Below are 23532 nucleotides of genomic sequence, written 5' to 3'. Positions count from 1 at the left end.
TGATTTTTTTTTTATATAATTTTTTAATTTGAATATACAAACTGTAAGAAAAAAGAATATCGATATTATGTTATTTTAACAATGTTTTATACAGACGTTTAATAAATTTAATAAATAAATATTTTGAATTTTCCAATAAAAGCAATTCATAAAGTAAATTATTCAAAACAAGTGCAATTATTGAAACTAATTGATAGTAATTATTAGAAGTAAAAATATTTTTCATTAAATAATATTATTTATTTAATAGATGCTCATTGCATAGATGCAACATGCGCAGAGACGATTTTGTAAATAAATACACATGTTTATAACAATTCTAAAACATTACTTTTATATTTTTGCCCAAATAATTTCAATTTTTCTAAAAATTTTCAAAAATTAAAACATAAATACTTCTTACTATCAAATAAATATTTCTTTTAATTACAGATTTCGCTGGTTTAATATTGTTATTAATTAAACAGTGTAACACGGATAAACGTAAATAGAAAGATTTTGTATGATTATATGCTTGCACGATATATATATATATATATATATATATATATATGGGGGGGGGGGGGGGCGCGGGGTGGGGGGGGGGGAAGGATCGATGTAACCTTGACTAAATGTATCATTGTTTAGAAATTCTGTTTATTAAAATAATCACGAGTCTTTTTATATTTTATAATTATTAAGAAAGTTGGACTTTAAAGAATTGAAATGTGAGCTTGATTTTGGACAAATATATCTTATTTACCAAATTTACCAAATCTTTAAATAAAAAGAATAGATTATAGAGTCATGTTTAAAGAGTCGCTTATGTCAAGAAGATGAATGAATGTGATGATTTGTCAAAGATACGAAGCAAATAGTGAAATAAGATTAAATAAATGTGTGATTTGTAATTTTGGAAATACACACAAATACCAGGACAAAAGAATAGCGAAGAGCACGTATATTCGAGAGTCAGACGAGACTCGTCGGACATCCTCTGCTTTTTGGCTTTGTCAGAGCTTTGTTAAGCATCATTTTTTATTTCTTACTAGACAAATCCGACGAAAATTTTAAAAAAGTTACTCACGTTACGACGATTAAATGCCTCTTTTGCAACGAGATTCTAAAGTATGAAATGTTTATTTCATGTCGTCCTGTTTTCAGATATCGTATTTAATTCATAAAAATTATAAGATAAGTACATAGAATGATGCCGAGTGACGATTTTTACATCCATAACGATAAATACAGAGATAATTAGAACAATGGGCAATTGGAATGTGTTAATGTTTTTCCTTTATTTCTCTATATCGGCGGACGGCTTTTCTCAGTTTAATGATTATACAAAGATGAAAATATTCTAATGACAATAATACATAAAATAATTATTTCATTTAACTTGTTTGACAATACGTGGATATAAAAAAACTTTTATTATACAGTGCTTTATAATTATTACAATGGGAAGAAGGTATTACCAAAGTATGTTTTATTATTAGATTTGATATTGAAAGTTAGTTTTCATCTTGGATTCATAATTATAGTTGTATTTTCTAAAAGAATATAATGTTACATTAATAATAGCCATTAAAAATTTATTGTTTTAACTGCTATGCTATTTATAGTAAGCAATACGAAATTTTAGATTTACTAATAAGAACTTTAAATAAAATTTACTACTGCTTATGCTGGTCATCGAAACTATTTAATGTAATTTTCGATCATTTTCATATACAATATTTATTTACATGATTTTTATTTCTGATAATTCGCTTAATTTGAAAAATATGTTGATATTCATATAGAGTTTTAGATTGTAATAGTATTATTTAGTAAACGACACTTATTTTTCATTATAATAATAAGCTGATGCTCTAATTGATCATTACTGATGTGAAATCACATTAATTCTACAGTTTACGTTTTATCAATAATTATTAATATTGCACAAATAACTTGAATTAATTATAATTTGTATGTATATTTAGTGTTTCTTTACGAGAGACTTATATGACACTATATTATATTTAATGTTAATTATTTAAAAATTTTTTTTCTATATAATATAACAAGAAATTTTTAACAATCATGATATGTTAACAAGGTCAATTAAGATAAAGCTGTGTTCTATAAATTCATATAATTTTTGACATTTCAAATAATGCTATTAATTGCAATATATAAGGAATGTTTAGACGGGGAGTAAATTCAGTAGACCAGTTGTCACTTCTAAATTGTTCTTTTGTGCATGTGACGCGAGTATTTGATTGTACTGACATGAATATTACGAATCACATTCGGTTGACTGAATTGGTGTCTAATTGTCAGTCTTTTATTATTATATGAGTCTCTATTACACTTATGCATTCAATCCTGTCACAATTCTCCTTCCCCTCCTTCCCGCATGCTTTATCTATATGCGTATGATGGAATTACTTGAAACTTAAATTGCTAGGCAGTATTATTTCCACTTTGACCTCGAGTGTTTTACTTATACTGATCGTACTATGCGTATAGAAAGGAAAAAGCTTCTATATATTTTCTGTACTTTAATAAAGCTATTACATAATTTACTTATACACGGCTTAATCGAATAATTTTTTAAGGCCTTTTTTTATGAGTTTGTAAAGTAATAATAATATAAATGTAGCATCATATGAAACGGTTAGCGACGAAGGCGTTGAAAAAAAAAGTCAAATACAAAAATGAGTAAAAACATAGATTCTTTCTTAGTTTTATTTAATTTTATATAAAATATTGCCATTCTTAGTTATATCGATAAACGTATTTTTTTTATTCCAATCTACAATTTATAAAATATAATAGAGATTGTATAAAAAATACCTCACGCATGTGTTAAATAGTCTATATAACTTGTATAATAATAAAATTTATACAAAAATATCACGTAATATATTTATAAATTTAATATGTACTTAAAAATTAAACTATAATATATTATTGCAATGCTTATGCTTAATTTACATATTAAATTGAAATAATTGCTAAATTATTTATTTACTGCATTTTTTTTTTTTTTTTATAAAGAAATAAATATTTATCCTATTATATTATAATTTTTTATCAATTGTTTTTATATTTACATTATCGATGTATCACAAAAGTTTTTTTTCACGAATCAACTATTCAATTTTTATATATAAAATGTATAAAATCACGAGTAATAATTTTATTGTCATTTAAATTGTTTTTCTATTTAAGCGTTTTATATTCTAAATTAGGGAATTGATCGTGAAATTATCGTTGTTATGAATTTGCATAGATGAACTCTATTCTATTTATGCAATAATTGTATACAATGTTTATTATAAAAATTTTGTTTCAATTTATATGCGTTAATATAAAGAATATAATTTATTTAAGCAAAATATCTCGTATAAATTATCGTTAATAATTTATGTTTTACAACTAAATTTATTAATAAGAATATATCAAGTTAATATTGCTAGTTTTATAAGAACTTTTATTTTTTGATGTTACAGGTCCGCTCGGTGAAATTTTAGTTCTATTTTTGTTCCTCGCCGGCTGGAGTCTTTTAAATGGACAAGTGGAAAAATAATAAAGGAAAGTTTGTGGCTATCAGAGAGGATAGTCTACTTCCTCCGACTCGCAGAATTTCCAATATAACACCACCTCCGTCATTGGATAAACGAAGATCAAAAAAATGGTCCATAGATGGGATTTTCAAAAATGTTTTTTCCAAGCTCGACGCTCAAAGTTCCTCATCCTCGTTCGAGGATTTATCGAAAAGACATAGAAGGAAAATAAAAGGTAGATTTATTAAATTAAATTCGAAAAAACTCAACAAATAAGGATATACATACATATATATATATATATATATATATATATATATATATATATATATATGTTTTTTTAAATTAATTAACCTTATATTTCAATATAATATGTAATTTAAATATACAATCTAATATAAATGTATTATTGGTTTCTTTGAGTTAATATATTGTCGACATTTTTCGTTTAATCCATTAATTAAATTATATTTATGTATAGCTCTCTTATGTAAAAATGTTTAAATTTTCATTAAGCACAGATTGAATGTTCATTCAAATATACAAATTAAAATTTATTTGATATTATTATTAGATATATATTAAAATTACCATTTTTTACTCATTAATATGAAAGTTTAAGTGTCTCGTACGATTTGCAAAAATATTTATAAATATATTATTATTTCAATCTTCTAACGATGCTGTGCCTCTTAATTCAATGATAAATTTAAATTTCGTGGTATGATTGTAGTAGTGTAATTAGAAATTTTATAGCATTAAAGTTCATGTGACGAAAAAATTGTAATTTCATAGAATAAATGCTTATTTTGAAGAGAAAAGTGTAAATTCATAATAAATAATTTTTCAGACAAATGTCCGTTAGATTATTATAAGAGATTTAACATTGATCGTTTAGGATATTTTAGAAAAACAACAGTCGGGCAGTATAAAATAGGTTGATAAAATTGCGTTCAACGAACAGTTATACAAAAGAGAATTTCTGTAGAAAACTAATTTCTTTGCAGTATAAGTCTAACGGATTAATTTGATATGGACGTTTACTTTTAGATTTGCTTATACTAGTTGTAATACATCCTTACTACGGTTTTTCTTCTTTTAATTTTATGGGAATCACATTTAATTACGGCTCGAGTCACTTTTTTTGTGCAAATTTCTCAGCGAGCATGGTTTTCACATGATGCAAACGGCTTTGCAGTATTTTTGTTCTGAAATTGTCTATTCTTATTTCTCATTTTGTAAAAGTCCTACCGTATTTCTCAACTAGCTCTGCTTTTTTAAGCAAAAAGTTGTCATGATATCGTAATTAATATTATTAACGTATTAATGTTAAAGCGTTTACGAGTATTTTATTCTTTGATTCGTGGTTTGAGAGATTCTCGTACGTGTATATTTTTTAATCGCTTATTAGTAAAAGCCTAATAAAGAGCTTAAATTTTTAATCTCACCATATTTATGGTGACAATTTTTGCTAATCATGCTTACGTTGCAGTACTTGTTTGATTCGAGGAAGAATGATTTTTGCACCGTCACGGAAAATGTAACACTAATACAAACAGTTCTCACCATTTTCAACACCATTATACGTATGTATGTCTTTATTCTTTGTTCCCTTCACTCGTTAAAAAAAATTTGTTTTTTGTTTTTTGTTTTTTGTTTTTTGTTTTTTTATTTATCGAATTTACGTTAGCCAGTTTTAGATTATTGAAATTATTTGTACAAGAAAGACTGTTTTATAATCGAGCTTCGTAGTGTTACTTTTCTTATTGTAAAACCTTTTAATATCGTCGTATTTCTTACGTATTTCTCTTTGTTCTCAAACGTTTTACTTTATTTATTTATTGCTCATGTTTCATCCACACATAATACGTATATGAAATTGATCGAAAGTCATCGAGCATACAATACGCGAGTACTCGTTCTATCGTAATCTTTGAGCTCCAATACATATTTGGCCCAGATAAATTCCGTCACCTAATAAAGATTCTACAGATTCATGGGAATTATTTATGACTCGTTCAAGCGAATATAGATTATAATTTCTAATAAAAATGGCGAGGAGTGTTAGTTTAAAAGTTTTTCATTGGCTCTTCATTCAGTGTCAATAAGATAAAATATCAATAAATATTATCATTATGAATTTTACGCAAGACTTAAAAAAATAAAAATACGTATAAACTAAACGTTTGTTATGTAGATATATGTGTCCCAACAAAGTGGTAACTGTTTATAAAAAAAAAGCCTAAAACTGTGAGCTTTAATGAAACACATTTGTGTAATCAGCGTAACGAATTTAATAAGCGTATCATTTAATTAGAACTTCGTGCTGATCCTTTTTAAATAAACTGCTCTTTGATATAAGCATCTTGATCAATTTTACTAACACAAATCATTTGTTTCAAATATAAATCTCATTCGTTTACGTAAAGACAAATTTATTAATAATTTCTCATTAAGATAAATATTGTTTAGGAGTAATCCGTTTTTCTTTTCTTAAATACGACGATTTAGTTAAAGTAAAGAATTATTTATTTGTTCTTTTGACAATCTAATTTCCGTGACTGTCTAATTGATCATGAAAATTTTACGAATTGCGTAAATAGTATTCGAATGATGAAATAATTTGTTTATTACGAATAACGTCGTAGTAAGTAAAAGTACACGTCTGTATTAGAATGTCACCATGTTTCGGCAAAGCATCAGTATACTTTTAAATAAACTGTTTAAAATATATTAAAAACAATCGGAACTTTGAATGTAAAACAAAATTTGTTTCAAAATTAGCACACGTATTTCTTTCGTGTTCGCTCCAGTTGAAATCGTTGTGGGGATACCTTTGTTCTTTACCAAGCGGTTATTCTCAAATCTCGACCCTTTCGACATAAATCCAGGGATCGCGAAGTTGGCTATAATTAGAGCACAGCCCAATGACCTTTTTTTGATGGACTCACGGTCCGTCTATGCGCCGCCACCCCAAACACCAATGTTTCTCATCATTTTCCAGGAAGTCGGTCCCGGGTGTCTAACTCTATTTTGCATAAAGAGAAGACTATTAAATTGCAAGTCACGCTAAGAATTTTTTAGTAGTTGAAATGAAAATTCGCTTAAAAGCAAATCCGGATGATCGGTGGTTCGCTTACCGTCCGAGGTTGCCCCGACAAAATGCCAATGTGGCCTTGTGTAGAATAACTCGTGGACACGCCATCGCTTTATTCGCTCCATATCTCGTACCTCTTTAAACGAGGGCTTGTAAATTCCGAGTTTTGCATTAATCGCCGGGGCACCTCTAAAATTAGAAGGGCTTATCGATGCAGCTGCAGTAGAATATCCGGCAACGTCAAAATAACGTTATTAATCACGAGTTTGCGCGCGGTTATTAACGGGTGTATTCGCCCATTTCCCGTCCCGTCCAAAATTATCTCCTCAATCAGGCGTCCCGTAGAAAAAACGTTTGCCAAGTACATCGGCAAGTCGCGACAGTTCCATTAGTGCTACTTTGCGGCCCATCTCAACCCGGATAGGGTCGCGTTCACCGTGATTACGGCCACCCTGCGCGACAGTGACGTCAGTGGCGCCAGCGGGTTACGCCCTCGATACGACATCGATGGCTGGAGCGGTGGCGGTGGCGGTGGTGGTGGCGACAGCGGTGGCGACAGCGGCGGCGACGGCGACGGCTACGGCAACGGCTACGGCGTCACAAAAGCAAAACGAGCGCCCGAGTAGCCGTTGAGCGCCGAGGTCACGAATGAGTAAAAAGCCGCCTCGGCGTGATCCTCCTCGTGGCTAAAAATACGCGAGATCGCGGGCCACCGACTCGCGCCATCCCACTAACGTCGATCTCCTTTTCTTCTATTATAAGGCAAGCCCAAGGGCGGCACGAGAGCCTTCGGTCATGGATCGAAGGGCGGCGCGTACGCCGCCGTCAACGGAAGCGGGAGCGTCAACAACAATAACAACAACGGGGGCAGCGGCGGCGATCATCCGAGCATGAGTCAGGAGCAGCCGAGTAACGCGCAGTCGCGCAGCAGCGATGGCTCCGTGGACGGGCGCCGGGCCCTCAAGGACAAGGTGAAGGCGCGCGCGGAGGCGAAGCGCGACCGGCTCGGGGCGAGCGACAGCAGCACCGACGAGAGCAGCGGGGACGAGGCAGGCAGGTGGAGGCACGAGCCCAAGAAACGAACGTCGCGCGCCTCTAGGACCGAACGCTATCTCAAGAGGATGTGCAACGGGGCGGAGAACTCCCGGAAGATCGCCGACTCGAGGAGCATCGAGAGCCGCGGGAGAGCCGAGCTCGTCCGGCCGATCGACCTCGTACCTCGGGTCGACGGCGCGCTGGTCAACGGCGTCGGTGAGCAAATTTTCACTTCTCCTTTAATCGCGGCGATTTACTTCAAAACCCGAGTCGCTCATTAATCGCGACGTGGATCGTACGGGCTGACCAAGAGTCGGGGAATGTGTACGCTGAGGTCCGATGAGCTCGGCCGAAAAGTATTTCTGGCCATTATCGATGTCGATATATTGCGGAGGCGTATCGAGAGGGCCTTGTGTGTTTTAAATATACACACCTCTGGTACTTTGCATTTGTAAGATGCGGGTATGGCCTTTCCTCGATGATACAATGTGGCTTTGGCGGCTAGCGCGATCCGACTGTACTTGGACTACGCCCATTTTTTGTTTCCATTGCGTCAACTTTGATTAGTCATAAGCGCGCTAAGAAGTAAAATATTTTTTTTTAATAAGCACTTTGTTGAAATATCTTTTTGTACGCTTGCGTTTCGTTTATAAGCCAGCGCTCGGGACGGGCTACACGAAAATCATTTTAATCATTTTGCAAAAAATGTAACTTTATGCTCTTATCGCGAAATTATCAATGTTCTGCGCTTGATTTTTTATTACGTATAAATGAATCGTTATAATGTCGTGAAAATTCGATTGATTTTCTATCGTGAAGCTCGGTCGTTTATTCGTGACGAGCGTATTTTTAATATTTTAATTTTTAATCCTCGCTTTGGAGATTCGATCCTCGTGCAACAGATTTCTTATAATAATTAACATAATCGATTTTCTGATCTATTATAATTTAAGAACGGCAGCAGTGTGGAAAACAAACAAACAAACAAATAAACGAATAAGCCAATTTGTATAGTGTGATACAAGCACAAGCTAGGATTACTTTTTGAACATCGTGTACATTAAATATTTATTTGTTTCGTTCTATTGCGTGTACGTATGAAATTCCGTATATTAAATTTGTTTATATACCAAGATTAAATTATCACAATACAACACTCGCTGTTGGTGATTTTAATTTCTAATCGAAAGATTTATTTGTAGAACTTGGTTTAAAAAGCTCACGGTCGTTTATTATTTTTGGCTAAATCGCAATGTCCACTTATCAAAATGAAACTTTGATATTAAGTTCATTACAATTATTTTAACGTTAAAAGAAAAAAAGAAAAAAAAAAAAAAAAAAAAAAAAGAAGCAAAACAAAACCAAAAAAATGGCTTGAACATACATTGTTGCGAATGCGGTTCACCAATTCGGAACATCGATCTTTGCCTTTATTTGTTCGATAAAAACTTATCAATCGTCTAAATTGAACGGGCAGCCATCTCTTAATAAATCCATCAATTTTCAGAGTCGAGGAATGTCGAGCTAAAAATTAACTAAAAATTCCATGCTCGTTTCGACGATTCACAGGTCACATGGATCACCAGACAATACCCTGCTTCGACAACGGCTTGCCCAGTGATGTGCCCAACGGTCTGCCCAATGGTCTACCCAACGGCCTGTCCAATGGCGTGCCCAACGACATCTCCAACGGTTTGCCCAGCGGCCTGCCCAATGGCTTGCTAAACGACCTACCTAACGGCCTGAGCAACGGCAATTACTACGGGCAGCAAGAGGAGGCGGGCGTGAACGTCCTAATCCAGCAGACGCTCCAGTACTTCAATGACTTTGAGAGGAACATGGAGGCGACGCAGCTGCACAAAGAGCGCCGAGCGTATCCGAGCCAGCAACGTCCGCGTAACTACGGGTCGTCGAACTATGCGGAATTGCAGCCGCGGCGATCGTCGGTGACGCCCCCGAAGCCACCCTCGAGAGACTATCGCTCGCGGAACCTGGCGAACGGCGCGTCGATGGATAAGTACTATAGGTTGGCCCAACCCATGCCCCGGTTGCAGGAGCCGACGAGCTGCAACCTGGATAACGGATACTACGCGAGCCCGAGGTCATCTCTCTATAGTCCCAACACCGAAGTCTGGAACATCAACGAGGGCACATACAGCGGCGTCGTCGCGCCCTCCTCGACGAACCACATGTACGATCTACCTACGAGTCCCTCGAGAAGTCCCTTGAGGGAGTCTCTCAATACGGTGAGTCTCGCTAAATTTAAATATCGCAATGGCGATTAGGACGCCGGTCTGTCTAGTTTCGTGTTGTTAGTCGTATGTTTTAATCGCTTTTCAATCGAACGCGTTCAAATGGATTACTCGTCGTTGAAAAACTCGATTCAAAAGCTCGTGAATGAAATTTGGCTCCGTATTATTGATTGTTTTAGATTATATTAGTCGTTAACATTATGTAAGACGGGCGCTGCACGAATGATACGGTTAATAGAAAGGAATTTACAAACTTACGAAGCTCTCAAGTTCTGCATATCGATATACGTGGCTATATTTCACGAGCGACAATACACTATATACGTGTGTAATATATATATATATATATGTGAGAAACGATCTTGTTGCAAGGTCTAAGTAATTTGAAAAAAATGCATAATTCTTTCAATTGAGCGCTGTGTAATTGAGGATTAAAGCATAACGACCAAGCAACCGTACTTAGCTAATAATAAGCTTGGGCTTAATTGTATTCCAGGGCTTGATTGGCGATCCAAATACTTTGGTCGTTAGGAGTCAATCACCATTATTAGATTTAAATAAATCAAAACATTTAGAGCAGCCGCCACGATTTTCCATGGTTTTGCAGAGGAACGATTATGAAAATTTCAATCACCAGCCGTTTAAGAAGGCCGAAAGCGAAAAACCAAATAATAGGCGGAGTTTGAAAACCTTGGAGGAGGCAATGTGCGAATTAGAGACAATTTACAATAGTCTACAGCTGGCGGATGAGGAACTGTTAGATAGAGCCGAACAAAGAACTATGGAGGAGTTCCATTATAAAGGATTTACAGCGAGTCCGGATAACTATGAAAACGAGGACTCGATCTCGAGACGAAAAACATGGGGCGATTCGGCTTTAGTAAGTCTCATTTCTCTCTTTATTATGTGCTTACCTTGAAGCTCTTAAGGCTAAAGAATTTAATTTTAGCGCTCACTCCGTGTATTTTTATTGATTGAAAACATTGCATTTCACTCGCGATTGAATTTCAAGTCATTATTTTATTGTTATTTTATTTACTCCCATGTTTTTGTAAAGCCCACTAGGAAATTAAATGGTAATAAAAACTTTAATACGCCTTGGTAGCAGTTCACTTTATTATTTTAAAAGTTGTGACGAATCCATTGCAAAGGTGTATAAGTGTAAAATTTATAATTGAACCGAAAGTATCGTAGAATGATGTCATAACGTGATTAAAATCACTCGTAAATTATTGCCTTTTTTTTTCTCACTTTAAAGCAGCAATCGCGATTAACATTATAATTTTTATTATTGTCTTGTTTTTTTATCTTTTTTCTTTGAATTTTTTTTTCTTTTCATTTTTTTCTTTCTTTTGCATCGCATATAAAATATACAATTTAAGTACAATTTAAAAAGTTTAATCGACGAAACTGTCTTAAAATGCTATTTCAAAATCAGAAAAAGTTATTCGCCTAACTTATTATCCACGACAATATTATACGATAATTAATTTAACGCAATAATAACATATTGTCCGGTCTCGTAGTAAGATTTACGATGTCATTTTTTTTATATTTATTATTTATCACGAAAAGACGAAAAAACGATATAACGAAAGATGCTTATGCGCATGCTTACGTATTATATTATTGAGCAATCTGTGGTCTTTAGGAAACATTGCGTAGGAAACGTAACGTAGTCAAACTAATTATCAATAATTACCTTAAGATGAAATTAATACGCAAAAAGTCAGAACGAATTCATTATAAAGAATATCGACATATATTTATCGACATAATTCGATTATTAAGGGTGGCTTTAAAGAGGAGTCAGAGGTGCCGGATAGATTGAAGGATGACATGGCCTACAGGAGGATGCACCCTAAAGAAAGGCCGTCGTCAGTAGATGGACATTCGTCATTAACTAGTATTAGTTATTTAATGACGTCGCCAATACCATCACGACGGGATATGCATTACATTGATCCTAAGAGGAAAGCACGTAGGAAAGAGCCGGACGTTACGCTGGACGACGTGGTTTTTCGTAGTATGCACTATGCTAATAATACGCTCAAGGTAATATACGAAAATAGCGTACAGACTCACGAACATTTCATTTTTTTTTTCTTTTTCTTTCTTTCTTTCTTTCTTTTTTTTTTTTTTTTTTTTTTTTTTTTTTTTTTTTATAATCCACTTCGTAAGAAGGCGTTTTATCGTTTAATTAAATCAATATTTATCGCTTTTATTATCCAGAGAATAAATCTGTATTTATATCTGTACGCATGCGCGCGCGTTTTTTTTTTTATTTACAGGTAGGCAGATAAGAATGTTATTGTTTTCCGTAAATAATGAATGTTATAACGCACGTTAGTGTCACTATTATAATAAGCGGATTAATTTTAATTGACATGGCTTTTAATATTATCAGAGTATTGGACGGGCAATTATGAAAAGCGTTAGCTAATTTAACCTACATTGAAGTTAAAAAAAAAAAAAAAAGAAAAAAGAAAGTCATTAAGCAATAGGGAAACTTGCAATTTAATTATTATGTTATGCGAACGATAGTTTTCTCCCATTTATTCGACGATACGGAAGTAAAGTTGAATACTTATTTATAATGCAAAGTTATTTTTCATGTAGTTCAATTTATGCTTTTTTTCTCTTCAAGTTCGACTCGCGCCTCTTTCAATAGCCTCGACTTCTTTTCTCAGCATTTTTTTTCATCTTCACAATCGGTATGTGTATTTTGGAGAAAGTGAAAACTATTCGTCGTTGTTGTGTAAGATCCGACATAAGATCCGTGATCAGCTCACTCCTACCGATTAATATCCAAATTACATTAAATATAATTCGAGAACTTTCACACGATATTCATGATGAATATCTCACATTTTCAGAAAATCCGAATTTCTACATAGAAGTTTACCAATTATTATGATACTAACATTGTCGTCCCATTTCATTATTTAATAAAAGCCAACGATAAAAAGCCTCTCTCGACTTACATTTTATCATAAATGATTTTGCGCTATAATTCTTTTTACATACATATTATTTTCTGATTTATTATTAAAAAGCAACAAATGTTGTTCATAAAAAAATTGTTAATTTTCATCAGCCTCATAACGCCCTTAGCTGTTAATCCATACGCGTATATATTTTGCATTAGAATTTTATGACAATCAGATTCTACGTAAAGCTTATTTACTAATACACTAATGAAACCTAATGATGTACGGGAATACGTTGGACAGGTGGTGGAGCCACAGCCACCTTTTGGAATACCCCTTGGGCCGATAACGACGGCCACGGACTCGGATTATCTACACACGCAGCCAACGAGGCTGGAGCATTCGCGCTCAGCCTACGTACCGAGCGGCGAGCCGAATCTCGTTACCGATGACCTGGCATTTCGTAATCTGCGTAAGGACACTCAGCAAAATGGGCCAACCATCACCTCGCCGACGCCGTCATTTGGTATCAGGAAGAAGCGGGCCGTGAGGTCCTTGTCCGCGAATCTTTACGGCTTGATAAATTCGTCTCCGACGACGTCGTCAGCGCTTGAGCTCGATAGCGAGGACCAGGCTAGCTCTATCTTGGACTCGGTGGCACTCGAGGGTTTCGGCAATGACGTTCCCGTCAAGCGTCTCAGTCGTCGGACCAGCGACCCGGAAGTGACGACGGCCAACTGGCACAATTATCCCGTAAAGGCTTTCGACGTCAAGAGATATCGATATACGGCTGAGCCGAGGCAGAAGGAGACTTTGTCGGACATCGATACAAGCAACGTCTCTTGGGACGAGTCGTCCGATGATCGAATACAACCACACAGTAATTTAGTTATCGAGGATGAAAAAGCGTGAGTTGCTTTCTCTTCTGTTTTTCATTTTTTTGTTTATTTGTTTGTTCGCTCGTTTGTTTTTGTTTTGTTTCTCACAGCGTGTGTGAACAATATTGAAATTTAGTCTTACGATTGTATTTAAATTTATACTTTTTTTTTTTTTTTTATATAGGAATCACTTTGATTTATGCAATATGTAGATCTATGCGTCATTCTTAGTTCCATCGAGTAAGTTATCGAGTTGTCAAACAAGTATATTAACGACACCTACGAAACGATTAATATTTTTTATATTCAAATGATTATTGACAGCATGATTATGCATAAAAAAAATAATTTTTATTTGTTGCAATTAATTGGATCCAGTTACTTCATTTCGATAATTCAAGATTTGAATCATAAAATGTACGATTAAATTTTAATTCCTTAAGCGTAAAATATTGAAATTCCTTAAAAATTAATACCAAATGAATTTTCAGTGCACTATTTGTTTGCACAATGTATTAATGTATGCGATCAATTCACTGATGATTATTTAATTAATTATGTCAATTAAATCATCGTTTTTATAATATTAATTTTCAATTTATATACAAATAATTTGATATTGTGGAGAAATTCATTGAAAAATGCAAACACCTTAAAAGTATATCGAAAGATTGATAAGACTTATTAAAATTACGATTTTTTTCATAATAACATTAACATTAATAAAGTAAAATTTTTGTTGTTTTTGTTGACAATTACAGTGAATGTAAGGGGAGCAGCGACAGAGGCAGTAGCTATATATCCTCCAATTGTAGTACACCATCGCTTAGTAAAAAACTGGAGGTTGAGACAATCCACGATCAAGAGGTATTCGTGTACAAAAAGCTTTATGAAGACCTTGAGAATCTCGTCGAGTTAACGAAAGGCATCGATGTCGCACCCGCGCGGAGCGAGATCCAAAATAAGCATGTTGTGAAAGCAGATTCCAGTGTATTAATATCGGGAGAGCATGCGACCGGTATTTCGTTAGTCGAGGAGAAAGCTGACAAAATCGATGTCGGAGCGATGATCGATAGCATTGGTAACGACACCGTCGAGAAAGCCAAGAAAGAGGCGACGGAAACGTCACCGATAAAGCGCGACATCTCGACGATCCTAAACACCCTAAAAAAACTCGGGGAGGATTCCAATTGTAGCAATAGTTCCTGTTCAGAGAGAATCGAGACGAAGGAGGATGTAGTCGTGGACGAGAAGAGCTTAAATGTAATGACCAAAGAAATTTGTGATGCTGCCACTGGGCACAACGAGGCGGAGGCCATGCCGACGGAGAAAAAGGCGCTCAATAAGGAGAAGAAGGAGGCAGACGAGGAGGAGGAGAGGAAAGATCGCGTGGACGACAACGTGTTCTTCCGTAACGTTCAGCTGGCGAAGCTCAGCGGCGATTGGAAGGAAAGCACGCCGAATGGGGCTGCAATTAATCGCCGTACGAGCCTCACCAGCGAGGCCAACTGGGAAGGTGAGATAAGGTCTTGCGAACGCGTTAGTAGGGTGTGCAATGCCTCACATGATATGTCTCGACTAACCGTAAAATACATTTGTTACATTACTAATCACATAACGGCGCAATTTTGCCTCCTGCTTGTCTTCTTCCTCGTGCTGCTCTTAGCGATCGTCACTGTGCCATAGATAAAGGGCGGAGAAAATTAATGAATTCAACCAAGCATTTATTATTATTATTCCGCTGTATGTATAATGCGCATCGTCAATCCGAGCTTATTGTCATACCACAGACAGTTTGGCGATAATAATGTTACCTGTTTTTTATTTTATTTTTTATTAATGAATCTCTTGTATTGTTATTTTATTTTTTTAATCTATTAACCCTCATCTTTTTAATCGCCTTAAAATGGATTGTGAATAGTTTGTCGTAGAGAATTGCAAATGCTCTCGAGTGGTAATGTTGGATTGAAATTAAATTTTAAATTTCAATGTTGAAAATATATATATATATATATGTATATATATGTGTGCGTGCGTGCGTGCGTGCGTGCGTGCGTGCGTGCGTGTGTGCGTGTGTGCGTGCGTGCGTGCGTGCGTGTGTGTATGTATATGCATATGCATATGTATATGTATATAACATTGTTTCTAATTACTTAGTTGTTGATTCATGACATTATGCAGTACCATTCATAAATTCTTTTAGAAAGTAGAGAGGAATATATTTGTTCGATACTATATCTTGCTCATAATGTGTAAATTTTACAATCATATGTATTTTATCAGTTGTTCATTAATTGCCTGTATAGGTTTACAAATTTTATCGAAATTTTATTGATTATCAAAAAAGAAAGAATCGTTTAGTACACTTAATAATTGTTATTTATTATTATTAAGACTCATTTAGTGTATTGATTATTCTTAAGATGTTTAATACGCAATTGAATGTAAGAAATAAATATCACAATATTAACGTTTCTCTACGAATCTCGTTAAATAGAGTAATTTTAATTTCATTGGTATTTATAAATATCTACACGTTTTTATATAAGTGAATTATTAATCACTTTCGCATGAATAAAATAATTCATTCAGTCGATTACATTACTAGGTATTATAAAAAGGTATCCGTAAAATTATTTCTTAATGATAGTTTTATGAAATTTTGAGATACTTTTGTAGTTACAAATGTATCGACACACACGCACCCGCATTCACACCAACAACAACAACAACAACAACAACAACAACAACAACAAACAAAACAAACATAAACACAAACACACCCACGCACACAAACAAACACACAAAAACATACAAAAACACAAAAACCCACCCACACGCGTACAGAAAATTACTATCCATACACTTGACTATACACTTATCTTCAGTATTATATAGATTTATAATAATATTATTAGTTGTTAAAAAAATTCATAGGTAATAGATAATTTTTGAATGGTACAGTGTAATATGGTATAATTAGACTCTATACATAATCTATTTTCCCGGGGTCGAAAAGAGCTTATTCCGATTTGAATGATATTACTAATGTCGTAGGTGCGGGCACTACTCTTACATAACCGAGAAGCATTCCGAACGAGTGTATCGTTAAGAATATACTTGGGCGGCTGCATCGGTATTTTTTTTTTACATTTTTTCCCTCCAGTCCTTTATCTTTTTGTAAAAGCTCCTATGGTTTTCAGTGAACTGTCAAAACACTGATTAAATGTTATTGTTTTAATAAAGTTTATTGATTAGCGAATATAATAGATTGAAGTGATGTTTTTCATTTAACCTCATATTTAAGGTTTTAGCTCAGCGTGTTTTTCGCTACTTTTTGGTTTGGTACGAGTATGAGATTACTGGATTTTTGCGCACTTTTGACACCCACTTTGCTGGCTGCTTTATTTACATTTTTCGATACTGGATTTGAGTTGAAAATTAAAACAAACGATACAAGCGAAATAAAAACATAAACAAAACTATTATTGCTCGCTGAAAATAATAAACCTACTTACAATGGCAAATAGTGTTTGGCAACCCAGTGCTTTTAGAATTCTGAGCTTGAGTAAGTATGAAATATAAGATTTTAATTAATAGGAGAGAGCGGGATTCAATCCATGTATATTCTTTATTGCTACCTCATATATGTTAATGCAAAGAAACAAAGAAACAAAATAAAACAAACAAACAAAAAAAACAAACAAACAAACAAACAAACAAACAAACAAACAAAATAAATAGTAATAAGAACAGCCTTAATAATAACTAACTGTAATATATAGATATTATTATATATTTGTTAATTCTATTTAATATAATTTTTAATTTTATTAAATATTAATGCTGTATAGAGGAGCATGAAATGTCGTATTGTATTCTGTGAGCATACCTGTTAGTATATTGTTAATATATATAATGCAATATTGTGCAACGTCATATTATTTTATATCTAGTAATTCTATATTATGTATATTTTAATTACGTATAATGTATAATACCTGTACATATCTGATAAGAATTTTTTTTTTTTTTAGATAAAGTAATGAAAGTTATTGAAGGTGGGTTTTTGTTTATAAATAGTTTTCAAAAACATCCTCAATAAGAGATATAATGATTTGGATGATAGTATTTTAGATTGTTGTATATTTATTATCGATTATGGACTAAAGAATTTGTAATTATTTATATACAGATTAATTTTACTAAATGCTTTCCAAATTTTTTCCAAAATATTAATCCAAAAAAAAAAAAAAAAAAAAACGGCATTCATGCTTTTAAGTTTAAAGATCAATCGACTTGACTAGAGTTTAAACAATAATTTCTAATAATTTGTATAATTATTGAATAACGCAGTAAAAAAAAAAAGAAGGAATTCTAATGAAAAAGTAATGATTATTTACAGTTGCATATGTAAGGGAATTTCTATTCTACTAATATTTCAATGGTTAAAATTAATTGTTAATAAATTAAAATAATTATGTAGAAGGTGCACCGAAGAGTTATTGATTAGAAGTCTTAATTTCTATTCATTGTAACAGCTAGGGAAATGGAACTATTTACTAATTGAGTTAATTATGTGGTATAATAATTTCAAGTCTTATGTTGTTTTTTTTTTTGGATTACATATAAGTGAAGTTGTTTTATCATTATGAAAGTATATATTACCTGCTCTCTCTTATTTAACTACAATTTTTCAGTCAAATAATCCTCAAATTACTTATTATAATTATTTGTTTGTAACATTTATTTTCATTATTTTCAATTTGTATAAAAAAATATGTATATAAATATAATCATAAAATATCGCTTTATAATATATTATGAAATATATAAATTTTACATAATATATCTCAATGCTTCAAAAAAATCATAAAATATGTCTTATGCAGGTATGTTTTATTAGATATTATGTTGTCAGTATTTTTAGTACGTAAAGAACAGTAGAATTATTGTGATTCAGATCCAATAAGTCAAATGGAATTTAATTTGTTTTACAATATTTTTATTATTTCGTAAAATTCGTTCAAGTACCTCAATTAAATAATTCGATATAATTTGATATAATATTTTAATTTAATTGCATTATTAGATCATTATTATTATCATTATCATTATTATCATTATCATTATTATTATTATCATCATCATCATCATCATCATCATAATAATCATTATTATTATTATAATATGGATGAGACAATAATTTTATTTAATAAACCTACCGAATAACTAAATAACAACTGAAATTAATAAAAGATTGTAATAAATTTAATTTTAAACGTAGAAAATTCGATTGCCATATAAATATTTTGATATGTTCAAACGTACAACTACTATCCACGTGCCTTTTAATGCACTTGACCAACAATTTTCATCGTTAATTTTATTCAAATAAGATATTATATTAATAATGATTTAAGGTTTATTATTAATTAAATTTTTTTTTTTTTAACACGTCTTGTTTTCAATATAATATTAACATGTCTTTTATTTTCAATATATGTGCAATGAGTTTACACGAGTTTTAACCACTAATAAAACTTGTCTCATGATTCCACGTAAATTAAAAATAATTCCTACCTGCCTCCTTTTTTTTATATCATTGTTACACAATACTAAATTTTAGGCGCTTTTATTAGACGAATGCTGATTAAACAGAAATATTTGTTAATACATATCCTCTAAAAAAAAAAAAAAAAAAAAAAAAAAAAAAAAAATGTTTATAAAATGACATAATATCATTATTTATGAGCCCATAAAATCATTAAATATTTGTGTTGCGTGCAGGTATGAACAAATGCAACCACAAGTACAACAGCATGCCGGCTAAGACCTCGTCGCTCCTTCCATTTCGACATTATGGTTCGAAAAGAAAATCCAATAAGCGGAAGTCGATGTGCTCCGTTTCGTAATTATATATATATATATATATATATATAGATATATGTATATATATATATATATATATATATATATATATATATATCTTATGATCTCGTACTGTTCGATTTTTTTTTTATTTTAATGTAATGAAAATAAAAATTTTTACAAAAAATAAAAGAGCAAAGAATGTTAATCTAGTAATTAGTACTGTAAATTTGCAACGAAAAATTAATTTCGCTTCAAAAGTGATTGTTAATTAATTTTATAATTTATTAATACAATGTGAATTTGTAAGCATGAGTGTGAATGATAAGAGAATGGGGTCAACAATTGTCAAAAGACTAAATTTTGATTTATTCATCATTTTTTATTATTTCGTTATTTTCTATATCATTTCGCAAGCATTTTGTAATTTCTTTCGAGCGTCTTCCTTTGGAAAAATATTTAACACCATGAAAATAAGTCAGCGAAACTCTAGAACAGCAAACTTTTACTTTATAATCTTTCCTACAATATCCGTCGAACTCTTCGCTGAATTTCATATAATTAATTTACATTTTTCTGTATATATATCTCTGTCATTAAAATTTCGAATATTTTGTTAAATAACATTGATTTGGAATCCTTCCTGTTAAAAGTAAATCCTTTAGCCTTTAGTATGCAGTGTTAAATATCGGAAGAAAAAGTGAGATACAAAAATGGCGAAATTTTAAAGATAATTTTTTTATTACATAACAACTAAGCCATTGAAAAAACAAAGCAAACAAAAACAATAAAACAACAATAATCAAATTTTACATTATAAATGATTATGCTGCATATATATTGTGTAATTATAGAGAAGTTAGTAGAGCAATTTATTCTGTTAATAATTGAAGTTTAAATTTTAAACGTTTCGTCATTTATGCTTTCTCACCAATGTTTTAGACCAATGTTTCTTAAACTACTTCCAAACGCACTTTGTTTGTATGTTTATGCAATATTTTGATAATGAATAAACAATCGAATAATAACGCTTTAGTCTATATTTGAAAAGTGTGATAAATTTTATTTATATAGAATGTTTAATAAATAATAAAAATTATGCTCAAATCTGTTTATAAGTTAATTTTGATTTTATTCTACTTGTATTGATATTCTGTTATAATTTTAGAAAAAATTGTACGTACTATGATGAAGATTTTAAAACTGTATACAATCACAAATTAAATCACAAAAACTAAAGATTGGCAAACGATTTTATAATAACATAAGCACAAACAGTATTAATTAATTATTCAATATGTAAAATATCGATTGGAATTTTTTTTGCACACTGTGCACGATCATTTAATTATAAATAATTTATATCTATATTAGTAAATTTGGTATTCAAAATAATTCATAGACTTAGAGAGGATTGAAACGCCACGTGTAATACAAATATTGATTTGAGCATTTACAAATGAAACACTTTTTAATCGTTTTCAGACATGTCATTTATAATAATAATAATATACTGTTATAATTTAAAAATAATTCTTTGGCACTTATTTTTTCATCGCTTAAAGGGTGGAGTACTTTGCATTATGCGTTTTAATAAAAGTTAACGTTGTAACGTAAATTAAAGTAACGTTGTATCTGTTACGAAATGAGGAAATAACGAGTTATGTGAAGTAAAAGTTTTGAAAATTTTCTTATCAATGTCGATGGTGCATTAAACCGATCGAATAGCATTCTAACTTAAAGTAATGCGTATTACAATTTGAAATTTATGAAAAATAATCACTGATTTATTCGAATTATGTAAGTCAATGACAATCAGAATAGTTTGAAAACTTCGTCCTATTATTTTCTATATATATATATATATATATATATATTTTTTTATACACTAGAACTATTAATTTTTTTTTCTTATAATTATGTAAGAAATCATGACATTAAATTCTAACAAGTATCATGTTGAAGTTTACATATGTTATTTTTACTTTAGTTTCTTCCTAACTTTTAAGTTATTTCGATAATAATTTACTAACATTTATATAAATAATGATTTTTTTTTCTTTAATTTTAATAAATTATTTCTCTCTCTTTCTCCCTCTCTCTCTCTCTCTCTCTCTCTCTCTCCTTAAGCTTTGAGTCGTTCCACTTTTTGTTTTTTTTTTTGTTTTTGTTTTTATTTTATTATTTAGTACCGGTTTTAATATATAGCTTTCATTTCTATTGAAATTTGTGCAATTCTGTCTTTGTTAATGTTTACAATAGGTCCGGTATAGTCCATATTGCATAAACAAACGAACAATGCATCGTTAAATAAAGTTCTAAAGCAGTTTCAAGTATTTCTAACATAAATAATGTATTTTTATTAAAATAATAAATTTGCATGATAAAGTACTTAATAATGGAGCTATCAAACGATAATTTAATTATTTGACTCTTAAACTTAAGCTATCCAACAAGTTTTAAACAAATAAGCCAATTGCGCATTTTGTGCTAGTAAAACGACAGATTCTATTACAGACAATCATTGTAATTAAATAAAATAAATGGTGTTACATCAATTTATAAATGAAACTCTTAGATTAATTAAGTCACGGTTACGCGGATTTTACGGTGCTGAAAGATTTTTAATTCTTATTTTATAATAATTGATAAAGAATACAATGAAAACTAAATGATTATTTGTACAATTCCAATTTTTATGTTATTCTATTCTAGTCCTTTCTTTTCCTTTTACTTATTTATATGATACCAACCAGAGTAATTTTAGTTACGCAAATAAATGCGTTCAAAGCTCGAGTCGATAATTCATAATGGAAAAAATGTGATTGAAATTCTTGAACTTGAATTAATTCATTAACAATAGAGCGTTATTCGTAATTCAAGCTCGTGAATAATTTTCATGAATTTTGTCAATCCAATGCTCCGAATACTTTGCTTTTATTGCCTCAATAAGTGAACTTATCTTTTAATTTAATAATTAATTATTTGTATAAAGTATATCGTCAATGATATCGAGTAAGAGTAGCTTATTGTTCAATTTCTTATATAGAATCATCAAAATAATCAAGATAAAATGTGCGATGACTTTGCATATTTCCATTATGATCCATCGGCATGAGGTTGGATCAACAATACAATAAACTCGCGTAAAAGCGCATCTTTGAACGGTCGAACTTGCAAGGCATAGGCATGTTACGCAAAATAATTATATATATATATATATATATATATATATATATATATATATATATATATATAGTTAATTCTAGATCTCTACATGATCTTTGTCTCTATCATAATTCTCCAGAGGGGCAGCCTCGACATTCCGCAATAGCGCAGTCAAAAATCGGATGAGACAACGAAAAATGCCGAATATGAATAAACCACAATTACAATCACCTAATGACAATTTAAATTACTAAAAATTAATATCTAAAAGATTCGCGTTACAGAAGCTTAATAGGAGAGCTACGTATGCAGGTGAGCGTTGCTTGGTTGTTCTCTTTCCGTAATCGTTATGGCATGCGAAATTGATGTGATGTTCGTAATCCCCGGGAGATCGAGGTACGTCGGCTTCCTTGCGAGAACCGCAGCTAAACATCCTAGACAAGACAGGAACGAAGTTCAGAACGAAATGGGCCTACTAGAGATCGGCTCTCTTTCTCCTCCTTAACTCCTTTCTCCTTCTAATTCTCCTTATCCTCCTCCTCCTCCTCCTCCTCCTCCTCCTCCTCCTCTTCCTCCTCCTCCTCCTTGTCCTCCTCCTCCTCCTTGTCCTCCTCCTCTTCCTCCTTATCCTCCTCCTTATCCTCCTCTTCCTCCTCCTCCTTATCCTCCTCCTTATCCTCCTCCTCCTCCTCCTCCTCCTCCTCCTCCTCCTCGTCCTCCTCCTTATCCTCCTCCTTCTCCTCATCCTTCTCCTTATTCTTTTTC

At 32.1% G+C, this 23532-nt stretch overlaps 1 protein-coding gene across 1 annotated transcript; it reads left to right on the top strand.

Moving 5' to 3' along the window:
* The first annotated feature begins 3453 nt into the window (after positions 1 to 3453).
* LOC105364269 (uncharacterized) lies at positions 3454 to 15701 on the top strand. The gene is made up of 7 exons (XM_011502155.1): positions 3454 to 3771; positions 7396 to 7946; positions 9225 to 9914; positions 10384 to 10800; positions 11712 to 11975; positions 13154 to 13758; positions 14490 to 15701. The coding sequence occupies exons 1-7, from the start codon at positions 3540 to 3542 to the stop codon at positions 15412 to 15414; spliced, it is 3684 nt and encodes a 1227-aa protein (XP_011500457.1). The 5' UTR covers positions 3454 to 3539; the 3' UTR covers positions 15415 to 15701.
* Positions 15702 to 23532: the final 7831 nt, after the last annotated feature.

Source organism: Ceratosolen solmsi, unplaced genomic scaffold, assembly GCF_000503995.2.
Source record: "Ceratosolen solmsi marchali unplaced genomic scaffold, CerSol_1.0 scaffold43, whole genome shotgun sequence".
In the NCBI taxonomy this organism is placed as follows: domain Eukaryota; kingdom Metazoa; phylum Arthropoda; class Insecta; order Hymenoptera; family Agaonidae; genus Ceratosolen; species Ceratosolen solmsi.
This window is presented reverse-complemented; position numbering and strand designations above follow the sequence as displayed.